This window comes from Columba livia, chromosome 21, assembly GCF_036013475.1.
Source record: "Columba livia isolate bColLiv1 breed racing homer chromosome 21, bColLiv1.pat.W.v2, whole genome shotgun sequence".
Lineage (NCBI taxonomy): Eukaryota > Metazoa > Chordata > Aves > Columbiformes > Columbidae > Columba > Columba livia.
The window spans coordinates 7,011,044-7,025,746 of record NC_088622.1 but is presented as its reverse complement, the minus strand read 5'-3'; the positions used below and the strand labels follow the sequence as shown (position 1 = coordinate 7,025,746).

Sequence of the window (14,703 nt, the reverse complement as noted above, 5' to 3'; positions counted from 1 at the left end):
TTTGGGTTCCAGAAGCTGGGTGCAGGGGACTCAACCACTCTTACAGAAAGGTGTTCTCAGCCTTCAATGTCCTTCTCAACAGAGTCGCAGGGCCACCATGGGGCCCGCCACCACCCTCCCAAGTCACTGGATAAATCCCACAGCAAAATTGTATACAGGGTTAAACCACTTGATTTGGAGCCAACTCCACTCAACTGAGAAGATCCAAACGGCGTGTCCCCGCTGCCTCTGCCGGGCTGTCACTCCACGGCTGGAGCAGAGACCACGGTCCCCGGGCAGCCCTGGGAGGGGACATCCCAACACGTCCCCTGGGTTCAGGCAGACCCAGGTGACCATCCCCACTGGGGACAAACCACCCCAGGGTGCTCCGGTTTGATTGAGAAGGAAATCGATTTGGAGGGAAAGAGACAGGACGAGCGGGGACCTCCAAGCCCAGGCGTGGCACAGGGTGACAGCAAACCCGCGCTGGGACAGGCCTGCGCAGCGAAGTCCCCCCCTCCAGACCCACAGCTGAGCTGGGAAGGGGAAAAGAGTGGGGGTCTGCGGCAGGAACCCCCTCAGCTGCAACGCGCCGACAGCGACTGTACGTGGGATGTGCATCCCCGGGGAGCGGGACTGCGCGACGTCAGACCGGCACGGTCTCCCTCGGCGCGGCTGGTGGGTGGGATCTCTTCAGGCAATTTGAACATGATGTTTGTTTCATTTTATTGTTATAGAATTGGAACAGAACCAAGGCTTTCCTCCTCTTTTTGTTTTTTTGGCTTCGTTGACTCATCCATCATTTTGTCTGGCCGCCCTCTTGAAACTCCCTGGCATGATGGGGCCACCACACACCCATTGCAGGTGGGCTCCTGTGTCTCACATCAGCCCGCAGCCCCACGAGGTGGCCGCTCAGAGTTAAAGCTCTGGAGCAGCCCAAGTACAAGAAGCTACCACTGATTTCCAGCCCTTCTTCTGCACCAGACAAAAGCCACAACCGCTTCAGACACCCTGCGCTGAGCATCCTCAGCCCCAACAGCCAGGAGGGGGACGTGTCCCTCAGTGCTCAGCCGGGCTCTTTATGTGGGACGGGCCTTAGCCCTGTGCGAGCCCACAGACCATTCTTGCTGCGGAAGGGCAGGAGACCCCACAGCGCTTTCGGGTGCCATCACCTGAGCCCCCACTCCCAGGGGGTTCTTCTCCTCCCAGCACACGCAGCACAGCCCCTGATGGACCCAGATGGCGCCTTGATGGAAACACCACAGGGTGGGCACCCTGCCACGGCTCCAGGAGCCGCGGCACCCACGGGACCCGCAGCAGGGGCCAAGCCCTTCCCCACCCTCTGGCCACCGAGCAGTTCCAGGCTGGTGGACGACACACCCAGGGCTGACCTCGCAATTCCCGTTCTTTTTCCCTTTTCCCTGTGCAGCCCACACACCAAGGACCTCCCAAACACACGGTAAAACACCAGGTCAGCTTTCCACGGGCTCAGCACTCACAAGCAGGAGTTCAGGTCATATTTAGGCTACCAAAATTACAGAGCAAGACTTCTCCTCCAGGGTGACCTGCTTTGCTTCCCCCAGGGCTGTGGGCGGCCCTGCCACTCCATCCGCACAACAGGGGATGTGGGGGCTCCAATGGTCCCTCCAGATGGTCCCCAAACATGCCACTCCCAAACTGACTGCAGCCCTGGGCAGTGTCCCCTACACATCCATTACTTTCCAGTCCAACATTCAAGCCCCTCATGCAGCCCCACCTTTTCTTATGCAGAGACATATGGAAACATGGTCCCAGCCCGGAGAGGCTGTGCTTCAGATGAGCAGGGGCCAAGGGACAGAATCACAGAATCATTTTGGTTGGAAGAGACCCTCAAGATCACTGAGCCCAACCATAACCTAAATCTAGCACTGCCCCATGTCCTGAGAACCTCATGTCCGTCTGTCCAACCCTCCAGGGATGGTGACTCCAGCACTGCCCTGGGCAGCCTGTTCCAATGCCCCACAGCCCTTTGGGGAAGAAATTGTTCCCACATCCAACCTCAACCTCCCCTGGCGCAACTTGAGGCCGTTTCCTCTGCTCCTGGCGCTTGTTCCTGGGGAGCAGAGCCCGACCCCCCTGGCTCCAAGCTCCTTTCAGGCAGTTCAGAGATCAGAAGGTCTCCCCTCAGCTCCTGTTCTCCAGCTGAACCCCCCAGGTCCCTCAGCCGCTCCATCACACTTGTGCTCCAGCCCCTCACCAGCTCCATTCCCATCTCTCAATTCGCTCCAGCACCTCAAGGCCTTTCTTGGTGTGAGGGGCCCAAAACCGCCCCCAGGATTCGAGGTGGATAACAGCAAATGCCAGGTCCGAGCGGGCTGGCTCATCTTGCGGCACATGCCGATGAGCCATGTCACACCAGGATGGGGACAGCCGCTGGCTCAGCCCCAGTGCTCGGCCCAGAGGGATGGACCTGGATGTGCTCCCCAGCAAAGCCTTGTGTCTGCATGTCCTGCCTGCCCCACGGCCCCCATAAACCAGTGCAGCCCAGGAGAGCTCCCCAGCCACTGCTCCGCCCCAGCAGCATCAGCATCCTCCCACGGAGACGCAAGCTTTAGCCAAACCCAGGAACAGAGACCAGACGACAAATGGGAGCAGCTGCCAGTAAAATCAGCGTTTCCAGAGGATCTGTGTTTATCAAAAGCTGTCGCTCTCCAGCCAGAACAGGTGTCAGTCACAGCAAAATCTCGTGGCAGCTATTCAATCTGAAGGAGCAAGAGTTTGATACCAGACCAAAAAACAGAAGCATTGTTAGCGACTTTTCTCCATCTCACATACAGCCTTGGGAAAAGAGTCAAAAGGAGGAGAAAACCAGGTGTTACCAGGTGCTGTCTCTGTGCAGCAGAAGCACATTGGTCCAGTGCAACCACCTCCCCATCACCAGGCGATGCTGAGAGAGGATCTGCCCCCCTGTGACAAAGCCACATCACCCAGCTGCCACGGGTGGGCTCAAAGCAGCAGCCACCTACCCCAGGCTGCTCCATCGCACACCGAGCTGGCCCCATCGCCGCCGCGCTGCCTCCTGCCCAGAGACTGACACCCAGCGTGACGCCGAGCAGACCCCGCGTGCTGCTCAACACCTCCCACCAGCCCGACACCAACCCCTGCTAATGCTGCCAACATCCTAATTAGCACCTTTCCTGTGCCTGCCCTACTCCCGGCTGCTCTGCATCTGTCCGAGGACCCTCTCCAAGGTTCCCCGAAGGTGGAGCAGATGAATGTGGACAAGTCCTGCAGGCGCTCAGCACCCGTCCCCTCCAGAGCAGCTGGCACAGGCTGCGCCTCCAGCCCACGCCAGCACCCCGCTGCTCTGCTATGTGTCTGCTGTCAAGGGATTTCCACACGGCATCATGCACACTACTGCGTTTATCCTTCCCAAGCCTCCAAAGCGGTGCCAACATGTGCCGAGGACAGGAGAAGCCCAGGAGGGTCCTTGTTGCATGGAGACTCTCATCCCTCTGCAAGGTGGGTAAAAGGAGCGGGGCTTTGTCCCAGTTTCACGTGGACAGAGCAGCTCCAGGCTCTGCCCAACCTGGCTGGAAACCGTCCCTGGTGGGGCTGCTTTCCCCTGCTCGCCTCAATCCACCCCCTCGCTGCCACAGCATCGCAGCCCATGCAGGCAAGAGCCAGCTCGGAGGGGCAGACATCTCCATCCCACCACCTGGCAATTAACACCCTGCCACCGGCCGTTCCCCATGGCCAGGCACCGGCCACTCTGCTCCCCAGGGAAAGAAAAAACCCACTGCCGGCTTACTGTCCCTCCTGGAGCTGTGACCGTCTCCCGGCCAGTGCCACGAGGAAGCTCTTGGTGTGCCAGGGTGTGCAGGGGAAGGCAGGGGCTGCATGTTCAGCCACCTGTGAGGTGGAGCTGGTGTGTCCCGCAGGAAGGACCCGCAGGGAACGCTCCCCCCAACACCGTGTGCCACCAGGACCCTCCGCAGCCCGGCCAGGACCCCCATGAGCAAAGCGCTCCAGCCAGCTTCTACCCATCCACGCTGCCCCTGGTTCACACGTTTCTCCTGCTCGCTTTGTCCGCCAATACCAGACAGGCTTAAAAGTAAAACAAGGCAAAGATTTATTAAGTGACACTCATCGTAAAGGTTTCCGAGTTGCAGTTGTGGAGCCTGGAAACAGGATTACAAGCAAAGCAAATCATGAAACACAACCATAACCTCTGCATGGCGAGACGTGACCCCTGGCGAGCTCCGGCCCATCTCACCCAGGCCATGTGGTGCACACGGGCCTCTCCAGAGCTTCTCCAGCCTCCACTCTGCTGCCCCCACCGCGGTTACCTGACCTTTCGGGATCCTGATCTTTCAACTGTGATCTACAGTGACCTTCTACCATATCCATGGCCCTATGCACCAAAACGCAAACCAGCTGCACGTGTGTTTGTCAGTCTGGAGTTCTTCTCGCTCTTACTCAAGATCATAAACAGCTTCTTCAGACACATCCTCAGAACAGGTGGCAGATACAGGATAAAGTGTCATCCCCAGGTGAGTCCCAACTCTACCCAACACAGCCCACACACAGCTCAAACACTGCTCATACAAAAAGCTCAGCTTGCATGAAAAAGATGCATCTCATGAGAGAAAGGCTTGAAGCCAAACTCACAGGGGCAGCACCTTGTCCACAGGTGCAGGAGCCTGCAGGTCCCTCCAGAAGCACCATCCCGTGCCTGGAGAGCATGGAGAGCAGTGCGTGCAGGTGAGATGGGTCCTGGTAGGACACACACATCAGTCTCTTGGGTAAAGCAACCACATACCTAGAAGCATCTGAACAGCCTGTTCCTGCCCAGTTTGGGCAGGCCACCTCATGTGAATCAACAGCATCACGGGAAGCTCAGCAAGGCAGACAGGGAGCAGGATCCCAAAAGCAGAATCTCCTCTGGAGACCAAAGTGCAGCCTTGTGTCCTGTTCCAAGACAGAGTGCTCCAGATGGTCCTCCCTCGCCCCAAGAGACTCTGGGATAGGAAGAACCTGCACTGACCACTATGATGCGTTGGATGCTTCCGATCCACAGCATCCCACAACCTGCTGTGGAGGACTGAGACACCTCCTCTCTCCTGCATCCCTCTGCTGAAGTTGTCCAGGCTCACAGAGGGTCTGGAAAGAGGCTCCAGTCCCTGTTTGACCCTCCTCGCCCACCCTGGCTCTCCCCTGCCCACAGCAGCAGAGCAGCGGCCAGCCGACAAGGGATCCTGTGAACCGTGGCCAGGACATGTACCCAGAGCTCACCACGCTCTGGCAGCATCCCCAGCACTCTGGGCACGTGTTTTGGGAGCTGGGGTGGCACTTTCACAGAATCACAGAATCACACAGAATCCCAGAATGTCAGGGGTTGGAGGGCCCTGGAAAGTTCATCCAGTGCAATCCCCCCATGGAGCAGGAACACCCAGATGAGGTTACACAGGAAGGTGTCCAGGCGGGTTGGAATGTCTGCACAGAAGGAGACTCCACAACCCCCTGGGCAGCCTGGGCCAGGCTCTGCCACCCTCACCCCAACAAGTTTCTTCTCATATTTAAGCCGAACCTCCTGTGTTCCAGTTTGCACCCATTGCCCCTTGTCCTGTCACTGGTTGTCACCAGAAGAGCCTGGCTCCATCCTCCTGACACTCCCTCTTTCCATATTGATCCCCAGGAATGAGTCCCCCCTCAGTCTCCTCTTGTCCAGCTCCAGAGCCCCAGCTCCCTCAGCCTTTCCTCACACGGGAGATGCTCCACTCCCTCCAGCATCTTGGTGGCTGCGCTGGACTCTCTCCAGCAGTTCCCTGTCCCGCTGGAACTGAGGGGCCACAACTGGACACAATATTCCAGGTGTGGTCTCCCCAGGGCAGAGCAGAGGGGCAGGAGAACCTCTCTGACCTACTGACCACCCCCTTCTAACCCACCCCAGGTACCATTGGCTTCCTGGCCACAAGGGCCCAGTGCTGGCTCATGGTCACCCTGCTGTCCCCAGGACCCCCAGGTCCCTTTCCCCTACACTGCTCTCTAATCCATGGAGCAGGGCTCCTCTCAGCCCACTGCCAAGCACATGGCCCCCAAATAGGCCCGTCCTGTCTGGGTACCAGCAGCAAGGTGTTTGGCAGGAGATAACCCTCGGCTGGGATACGGTTTGTCCTTGGGCTCAGAGCTGGGGTGGGAGCAGAGGGGAAAGGAGCCCTTTGCGGCCAGCCCCAGTGCCTCCCCCTCCTCTCCCACGCCGGGGGCTCGCAGCCGCGGGCTGCCCAGGAGCCCAGCCGCGGAGCCCATTGTTCCCTTTGTCTGGCCTTTTGAGCACGAGCCCGCGCGGCTCACGGCGTCCCCTCTGCCGCGGGGACGTTCACACGCTCGGCCGCTCCCGCCACCCCCCGACCTGCTCAGCCGGCGGGAGAGGGCCTGAGCACCCCCTAAACCAGCCCACACCCCCAGATGAACCCAGGGCTGGGGGCAGCTCCTCTCCCGGCTCCAGACACTCCCTCCCTCCCAAACATCGAGCAGGGCCAAGGCGAGAGCCAAGGGGGACTTTCCGGGGACCTGACCCTCCCCGGCCACCCTGCCAAAATCAAGGGCCTCGTAAGGCTGGAAGATGTTCCCACACGCGGAGGCTCCACCGTCACAGCCAAGGCCACGAGCACCCGTAGCGACATGAGCCCCGCGGCACTTTGCCTTGGAAGCTGCGGACAAAGCCGAGCTGGGGGTGATGGGATCCCCAGCGCGCATCCGGCATCGGAGCCTGGGGAGGACCCGCTCCCCTTGGGACAGACAAACAGCACAGCCGCCGGGACTGCTGGTTTCCCTCCACCTCCAGCAGCACGCGGGGGATGCTGGGGAGGACGTGCAGAAAGCACCTCACCTTCTGCACCCCATTCTGTACCCGGATGGGCAGGGATGGCTTCACCCTGCCCAGCGCACCCCCGCTCCACCCTCCTGGGTTAAACCTGCTGCTGGAGAACCCCCAGGCAACTGAAAAATTAAGAAATACAAAATACGGGATTGTCGGCCCTTCATCACCCTCTTCTTCACACCTCCTGTGGTCCCATGCACCTCTGTGCCCCCCCACGCTGCGTTTCCTGGAGCCCCCCACCCACGTACCTCTCCTGCACCAGCATCCTCACCCTCCTTTCCCAGCCTTTCCCTGTTCTGAGTTGATGCTTTCAAAGAGCCATCCACAATGACTTTAAGATCTCTTTCTTAAAATGCTAATAAGTAATTTAAAGACTGCCACTGTGCATGCATGGGTTTAGGGTAATTTTTTTCCAAGTGAATCCCTTTTCATTCATCACTGACTACATTTAATCTGCCACTTTATAGCCTGGTTATCCAGTGTCATGAGCTCCTTTTACAATATTTTAAAGACAACTGTTGTTTTTATCATCCTGAATAATTTGGTATAATCTGCAAACTTTCTCGCTTTCGGGTTCCCACCCCTTTCTAGAGTATTTATGAGCACGTCGCACAGCGCGAGCTCCATGCTGACCCCCGTCCAGTGGGAAAACTGACTCTTTGTTTCCCCCTCTTTAAGCAGATTTTAATCCATAGGAAAGCCCTTCCTCTAAAATTACTGCTCTGGAATCTCCTGGATCACCCAGGGAGCTCTTCTTAAAGATGCTCGGCCTGTTTGCTCTGGCCCAAATGTTCGTTTACCAATTTATTGTACAGTATAAGCTCTTCTGCCGTCACTTCGGGGCAGCTCCCCAGCCCTCCCGGGGGAGGAGAAGCTCCCCGGCAGGAGTCCCCTTGGACACAACCACCTGGGGACACCAAAGTCTTCCCCGTCCCCCCGAGTGCTCCATCCTGGCTGGTTTAACCTCCCAGTTCTTCTGTGCTGGGAGGGGCCTGAGGGGGTATTTCATTTCTTCTCACAAGTTAGTTTTCAAACTCCTCTCAGGCTGCCATATATGGTTTCGCGTTCACCACGCCACCCTTTCTGACTTTTTTTCTATTTTCCCCTTTTAGACACAACTTCCACATTTCGAAGAGCATCCTTTTACCTCCGCTGGCCTCCTTCAATTTGCCATTTAATCACTAGTGTTTTTTTCTTTTTTAAAACCCATACGTTAAACAGCTGTATGCATTTACCCTGAGCTTAAATATAATTTCCCACATCACGTGCAAGTATTTTGCTGGTTTCGCTGCTCCCTTCAGCAAGCTCCTTCCTTTTGAAACGATACTGTGTGGTACCTCGAAGTGCTGGCCATTTTATAGATGCGATGGTCTAAGAGAGGGAAGGTGGAAAGAACATCATTTATCAGACCACGTGACAAAGCTTCACTGACTTTCGGAGCTCACCGGCCCCTTCTCATGCCCACCAGGGACCGAACCCGGTCCCATGGAGCGCCCCACACCTCACACCACACATGATGCGGGGCTCTAAACCTCCAGATTCTCCTCTCCTGGGCTCTGACAAGAGCCGTGATTATTCGCAGTCGCTAAAACTATAATTTCTGCATAAGCCCCCTATGTGACATTTATGGAGGCATGGATCATCCACAATTACAGCTGCGTTTTCTGCCCTCGCGGCCTGTTTCACCTCCCTTAACGTTTGGCAGTTGGTCAGAGGGGCAGCACAGTCCCAACGCTGCTCCCCGCGCCCCCGAGCACAGAAACTCAGAGGAGTGGACGGCACGGCACGATCGTCACTTACCCCTTTGTCTCCATCTTGCTCTGCTATGGCGGTCAGCACAGCCCGCACAGCCAGCCCTGTGCCCGCACCCCAACAAGCTGCCACCCACCCAGCACATGCGCCAGACACCCGATATTGATATAGAGCGGGTATCGACACCTCCCTGCACAACCCCCTGCATCACCTCTCCTTCCTCACACCTTCCTACCTGCTGCTCCTGGTACCCCGAGGGGTCCCTGCGCCTCCAGCATCCCCAGCGACACCCCCCGCATCCCTGGGTACCAGCCAGGGCAGAGCCCCCTCCCGCGCCCCCTCCCGGGCGCAGCCTCTCCCTCCCGCCCGCGCCGCACGTCAGCGCTTTATCGCAGGAGGCCCCATCGCTACCCCCTTATCTAACGCTGAACTTTTGCCTCCCAGGATCTCCCCATCCCAACACGATCCCACGGGCAGCCGCGCTTCGCTCTGGCTTCTCTGCAGACCAGAAACCAGGTTGGGAGGGACTGTGAACCAGGGTGGGGGCTGGCAGGGGTCTTCCTCAGTAAAACAGGACCTTCTGGGAGATGGGAACCAACACCCGCCCCCAGACAGACCCACAGACAGGCACCCATCTCCACAGGGTTGGTCTGTTGGACGCGGGCACGTGTTGGGGCAGGAGCGGGGACTCAGACTCTGGTTCAGCACACAAAAGCACTTGGGGCTCGGGAGGAATCTCAGCATCCAGTATTTACAGTATTCACCCAGCTCCTCGGGCAGGTTCCGCAGCCCCGCGCTGCCCACCCCTCTTCACAGCCAGCTCAGGTATGTGTACACAAACCGCCGACGAGTGCCGGCAGATCCTTAGTCCGTCTGCAAAGGGGACGGCATCTCCAGCCTTGGGGACAGCCCCAAAACCTCCTGACAGCATCCCCAGGGCCCAGCCATGTCCCCTGTGCACCCCCAATCCTTCTGCAGGGTGTCCCCAGGAGCTGAGGGACACCAGCGGCCACGCTGGCACCAAGCCCTCGTCCCCTGCAGCCCTGTCCCCTCGGTGTCTCCCTCCAGCACCTCCTCCCTCAGCTTTTATCATCAGAGAAGCTGGAAACACAGCAGGAATTGGGAGTAACTGCTGCTCCTGCCCGGGAAAAGCAGAAGAGCAGAGCTGCGGTGGCAGCTACACAAATGTTTAAATTGGGCACCCATTTGGTCTGCAAAAGGAGTTTTCTCCCTCAGTCGCTGCCCTGGCAACGCAAAGGGCAGGTGGGTGCAAGGAATGCACCTTGTCAAAAATTAACCCAGGAAACAGGCGGGGAGGGGAGGCAGCGGCAGGAGACGCGGCACAGGGCCGACCCCAGACCACAGCCTCTGCCCCACGCCTCAGCCCCATTCGTCAAAATTCCGTCTCCAGCACGGATGCAGGACAGCGTTTGCAAATCTGGAGGGTCCACTCCTCAGCAGTTCCTGCCGTTTTCCATGGACCTGGCGCCACATCGAGCCCCTCGGGAGTGCGCTGGAGCCGTCAGGATGCTCCCGCAGCTCCCGTGGTCCTGGCACACCCCGGCACCAAGGCCAAAGTACCTGCCCTGGTGTGACCCAGAACCCCAAAGGGACAGGTAGAGTCTTCCTCCACCAAGGCCACAAAGCAGAGCAGCAACAGCGCCGGACTCAAGGAGGCACAGGCCGAGCCCTGCGTTCGCCGGCATCCCCACACCATACCCAGCCCTGGAGACACTCAGCAGTGGGTCACAACAGTGTGTATAAGAGAGGAGACCTCATATGCTAAAATACATTATAGCATATATAAAATACAATCTACTGTATATTATGTACATAAAAGAAATGCATAATGTATATTGTGTACATTTTAATACATTCTTAACTACGCAGCAACACACAGGTCCCGCGTCCAGCTTGCTCAGCGGATGAGCACGGGTGTCCATGCCCAGCACCTCAGTCCTGGGGTGCCCTGGGGATGCCCACCAGGGACAGGACACGGCCCTCCCGCCCCAGCGTCCCCTCCCGCCCAAGGCCGGGCCCAGGACCGCAGGATGCTCACCAGCCCCTCGCCGCGCAGCTCGCGCCAGGCGGCTCTCCCTCGCCCACCAGAGCCCGACGCAGCCTCCGCGCTCCCGGCGCCCTCGCGGATACTCGGGCCATCTCGTTTCTCCTTTCGCATTTTTGGCACACGGCTGGCTCTCCTCCAGCCCTTGGGAAACTTGCCAGCGCCGTAAGGTTTATGAAAAGTTAACTCCGACAGAAGGGAGAGCGCCTTTGGGTTCCTTCCCCCCTCACACGTGAGTTCGGTGGGCTGTTGATTTTGAAACACCTCCGTGCCCTTCCCAGCTCCCACAAAAATCCCTGGGAAGTATCGGTGCTCTGGAGAGACGTGCGGCACACGCCAGCAGGAACACAAAGAGGAGCCGTTAGCGATAGCGGCACCGCTACCAACCGGTGTGGGATCCAGACCCTTCCAGGACTCCTTTGTTCTTCACTTTTTGGTTTGTGGTTTGTTGTGGGGGCTTTTTTTTTAAATAAAAAACACACAAAAAACCTTTTCCTTTTACAAGCCTGAACTTTCTCAGCTGCAGATACGTTACCTTGCAACTGCCTTAACAACTGTACGCAATTCTTAACCTCTGCTTTATGTACATTGTCATCCACCTCCCTGTTTTCCATATTGATTTATGTTTTACGTTCTTTTCACATTTCCTTTTAACAGAGCCGGTTTTAAGCAAACAGCCTTTCCTCCCAAGCCCGAGACATGCATTCTGCTGGCCAGTGAGTAATCAACTTCCAATTTTCATGCACACTCCTGTTTATATTTCCTTCCCTATCGGCTTTGTTTCTAATTAAGGTTTGTTAAATGCAAGTGAATATATAGCATACAGAGAAATATAAAGCATGTAGATAAATAAACACCCCACACACAGGCGCACTGACTAAGGCTGCGCTTTCAACCACGGATCCCAAAGCACTTTGTCATGTTCATTAACAAAACCTCGCAGCTCCCTTGGGAAAGACGCTTGTATTATTTTACGCCTTGTAATTAGGAAAACTGAGGCACAGAGGAGACAAGTGAAATTACCGGCATTACAGAAAAGCTCTGTAGCAGAGCTGAAAACAGGACTCGGGAGGCAGGATCCCTGGGCAAATAACCAGAATGCGTTTTTCCCCTGAACGAGACTTTTTTGCCCTCATTTTGGCCCTGGGAATTTGCTGGTGACGGCTGCACAGGGGGCACCGCCGCCTCCGGGGTGCCCTGTGGCCGGGGGTGCGGGGGGGATCCAGACATTGTGTGCGTGGCCAGTGGCCACTGTTGGGTCAGTCCGCTGCACCAACAGGGCCCGGATCATCCAGGGATGGAGAGGACACCGCGTCCGAGCACCCAGAGAGCCCCGGGAAGGCAGCTCCCGAAGAGGAGCAGGAGCAGAGGCTCACCCGGAGCTGCGTCCCGCAGGGTTTTGCCTCTTCAGATCTCCAGAAGCTTTTGCACGGAGGGAAAGGCTGGGACATGGTCACCACACTCTGTGAGCCACCATCACAACCCACCGCACGCACACGCAAAGCAGGAGGCAACAGCGCGGGCGCGGGGCGGACCCCGACGAACCCAAATTGATATGTTCGGCCCCAAATGGAGACGGCCGCTGGAAGCACAGCACAGGGCCCCTGTCGAGCACCCCCCAGGAGCATCCTCATCCATGGAGGAGCACACCTTACAGCGATCGTCTCAGGTGGGGGAACCCCCTGGCGAGCTCTGGCCATCCCCCCGTCCCCGATACATTTCCCCATCCCCTGGATGAGCCCAGGCACTCACGCACCCAGGCCCTGCCACTCCTGCCATGGCGGCGGGAAGGTCACCTGTGTCTTCAAGCGAACACACTAGAGCGTCGGGAGCTGGTCACTGACCCTCGGCACTGCCCGGCAGCTCCTCTTGGCGTGCAGGACAGGCCGGGTGGGGTGCAGGTGTCACCCGGTGTCACCCTGTCCCTGCACAAGTTGCCCGGCTCCCTCCCCTGCCGCAGTCACCAGCATCGGCTCCACACGGGCCAGTCCGCTCGGGCCCTGCTGGCCAAGCACAAACCCCGTTGTAAGTGTCAACGCCGCTGGCTGATCAGGCCAGATGTCCCACATGGACTCGTATGCTCCCACAAACACGCTCATCACCCCAACCCCCCCCTAATTAAAAACATACTGGGCTTCTTTGAATAGCATAGCTGGCTAGCGCTCTCCACTGCAACGTAAATAGTCCTATTTATGCCAAGCTCCCATATTGTAAATATCACGATGTATAGCTGGCCAACCCATGAGTCATCTCCCAAAACTCCAACTTAATAAATGGTGCCTCATCCATGTTCCAGACAAATACCGTCCGTGCAGCTCCCACCATCCGGCGCCTCCACGCCCAGCGTGCCCAGCGAAGCCAGGGGACAGTGGAGCCACCTGGGCCCTTGCGGGCTCGGACACGGCCCTCCTGCGATGGGCAGACACCCATGGACCACGCCGCACCAGGATGAGCCAGTTTTCGGCCTGACACCTTATCCTCACCCCTGCCCAGCCCGGCTCTCCGGTGCTCCCCGGGGTGCCCGTGCAGCGGGCGGGCTGAAGGCACCTGGCACGGCTGAGATGGTCTGGGGAGCGGGAAGACGAGTCCCCCCTTGCCCAGACCCCAGCACCGGGCTACCGCCCCACGCACCCACCCCGCAGGAGCTCCCCACCTGCCGCCTGGCTCTGCTTTGTCTGAGCACCGGGGGAACTCGGCGGGGAGCCCAGCTCCTCCCGGAGCCGCCGGGAAAGCCACGCCGCCAACGGGGAGCCGGCCATGAGCACCAGGATGCCGGCAAGGCCTTGTCGAGGTGCGCCCCGAAGCCTCTCCCAGCCGCCAGCGGCGGGCACGGCGTGGCACAGCCCGGGCATCCCTCGGAGAGCGGCTCCGCCGTACCGAGCGGCACCGGGGGACCTGCTGCGGGGTGCGGGGTGCCGGGAGGGATGCCCACCTTGGCGAAGGGATGGCGGAGAGAAGGGCAACGCAGCGATCGAGAGGGTAGGAAGACGGGGCGAGGGGGACGGGACACACGAGGGGCCCCCGGCTCCGCAGCGGGCTCGGCGGCAACACCTCCAGCTGGGGCAGCACTTCCCCAAAACTTCGCCTCCCCTCCGGCGCTGCAGAGGGGGTGCGGCGGGCCGGGGGGAGGGGGACAAAGTGCCAACCACCCCCCCCAAAAAAAGGGGAAAAGCCCCGAAGGAGAGCTCGCCCTGCCCCAGAAGGGCCCCCGCCCCCCGCGGCCCCCCCTTACCTTCCACGGCGGCGAGCAGCGGCAGCAGGGCGAGGGGCAGGCAGCAGAGCCACAGCGGCCCCATGGTGCGCGCCGGGCCGGGCATCAGAGGCGGCGCGGCCGGCGCTCCATGGAGGCGGCGGGGAGCGGCGGAACGCAGAGCCGAGCCCCCTCGCTGGGGCCGCCGCCGGCGCGGGCACGGCCGCGGGCACGGAGCGCACCGCCGGCCCCGCCGCCGCGGCCGGGCCGAGCCACCGCCGCCGCCGCGCAGGGGAGCGCCCCGCGCCGCCCGCCCCGCCCCGGGGCTCTGCGCTGCCGGCGGGGGCGGCGGGCGGCGGGCGGCGGCGGCGGGCGGGCGGCGGCGGGGCGGGGGGCGGCGGGGGGCCGGCGGCGCGGCGGGGGGCGGCGGGCGGCCGGCGGGCGGCGGCTCCCCCCGCCCGCCGATGGTTTCTCCCGGAGCTGTCGATCATCCAGAGAAAGCCGTGATTTCAGCCCAAATCTTCCTCGCCGGGGTTGACTGCGCGCCGCAAAAACCGGGGAGGGGAGCGGAGGGGGGGTTCCCGGGGGGATGCCCCCGCCTCGGCCCTTCCCACCGCCCGCAGCCCCACTCCGGCCCGGCGGCCCCGGGGGCTCAGCGTCGCTCCACCCGGGGTGCTCCCGCCCGGCCCTCGGTCCCCGCCGCTGCCCACCGGGGCGGGCGTGGGGCGTCCCGGGGGGACGAAGGTGACAGAGGGCAGCGTGCGGGGCCCGGCGAGAGAAAGGGACGTGTCCAGCGGGACAAAAATAAAATTCAAATAAATAACAAAATAAATAAGGAGTTAACAAAATCTGTGG

General features: G+C 59.7%; 1 protein-coding gene across 4 annotated transcripts in view; it reads right to left on the bottom strand.

Moving 5' to 3' along the window:
- The window catches only part of EPHB2 (EPH receptor B2), a 144,510-nt gene extending 130,392 nt beyond the window's left edge, over positions 1-14,118 (bottom strand). For all 4 annotated transcript variants that reach the window (XM_065038196.1, XM_065038198.1, XM_065038197.1 and 1 more), the window contains exon 1: positions 13,891-14,118. In XM_065038196.1, coding sequence (XP_064894268.1) covers positions 13,891-13,975 — 85 coding nt within the window. In that variant the 5' untranslated portion in view covers positions 13,976-14,118. The remainder of the gene's footprint in view (positions 1-13,890) is intronic.
- Between the last annotated feature and the right edge of the window lie 585 nt (positions 14,119-14,703).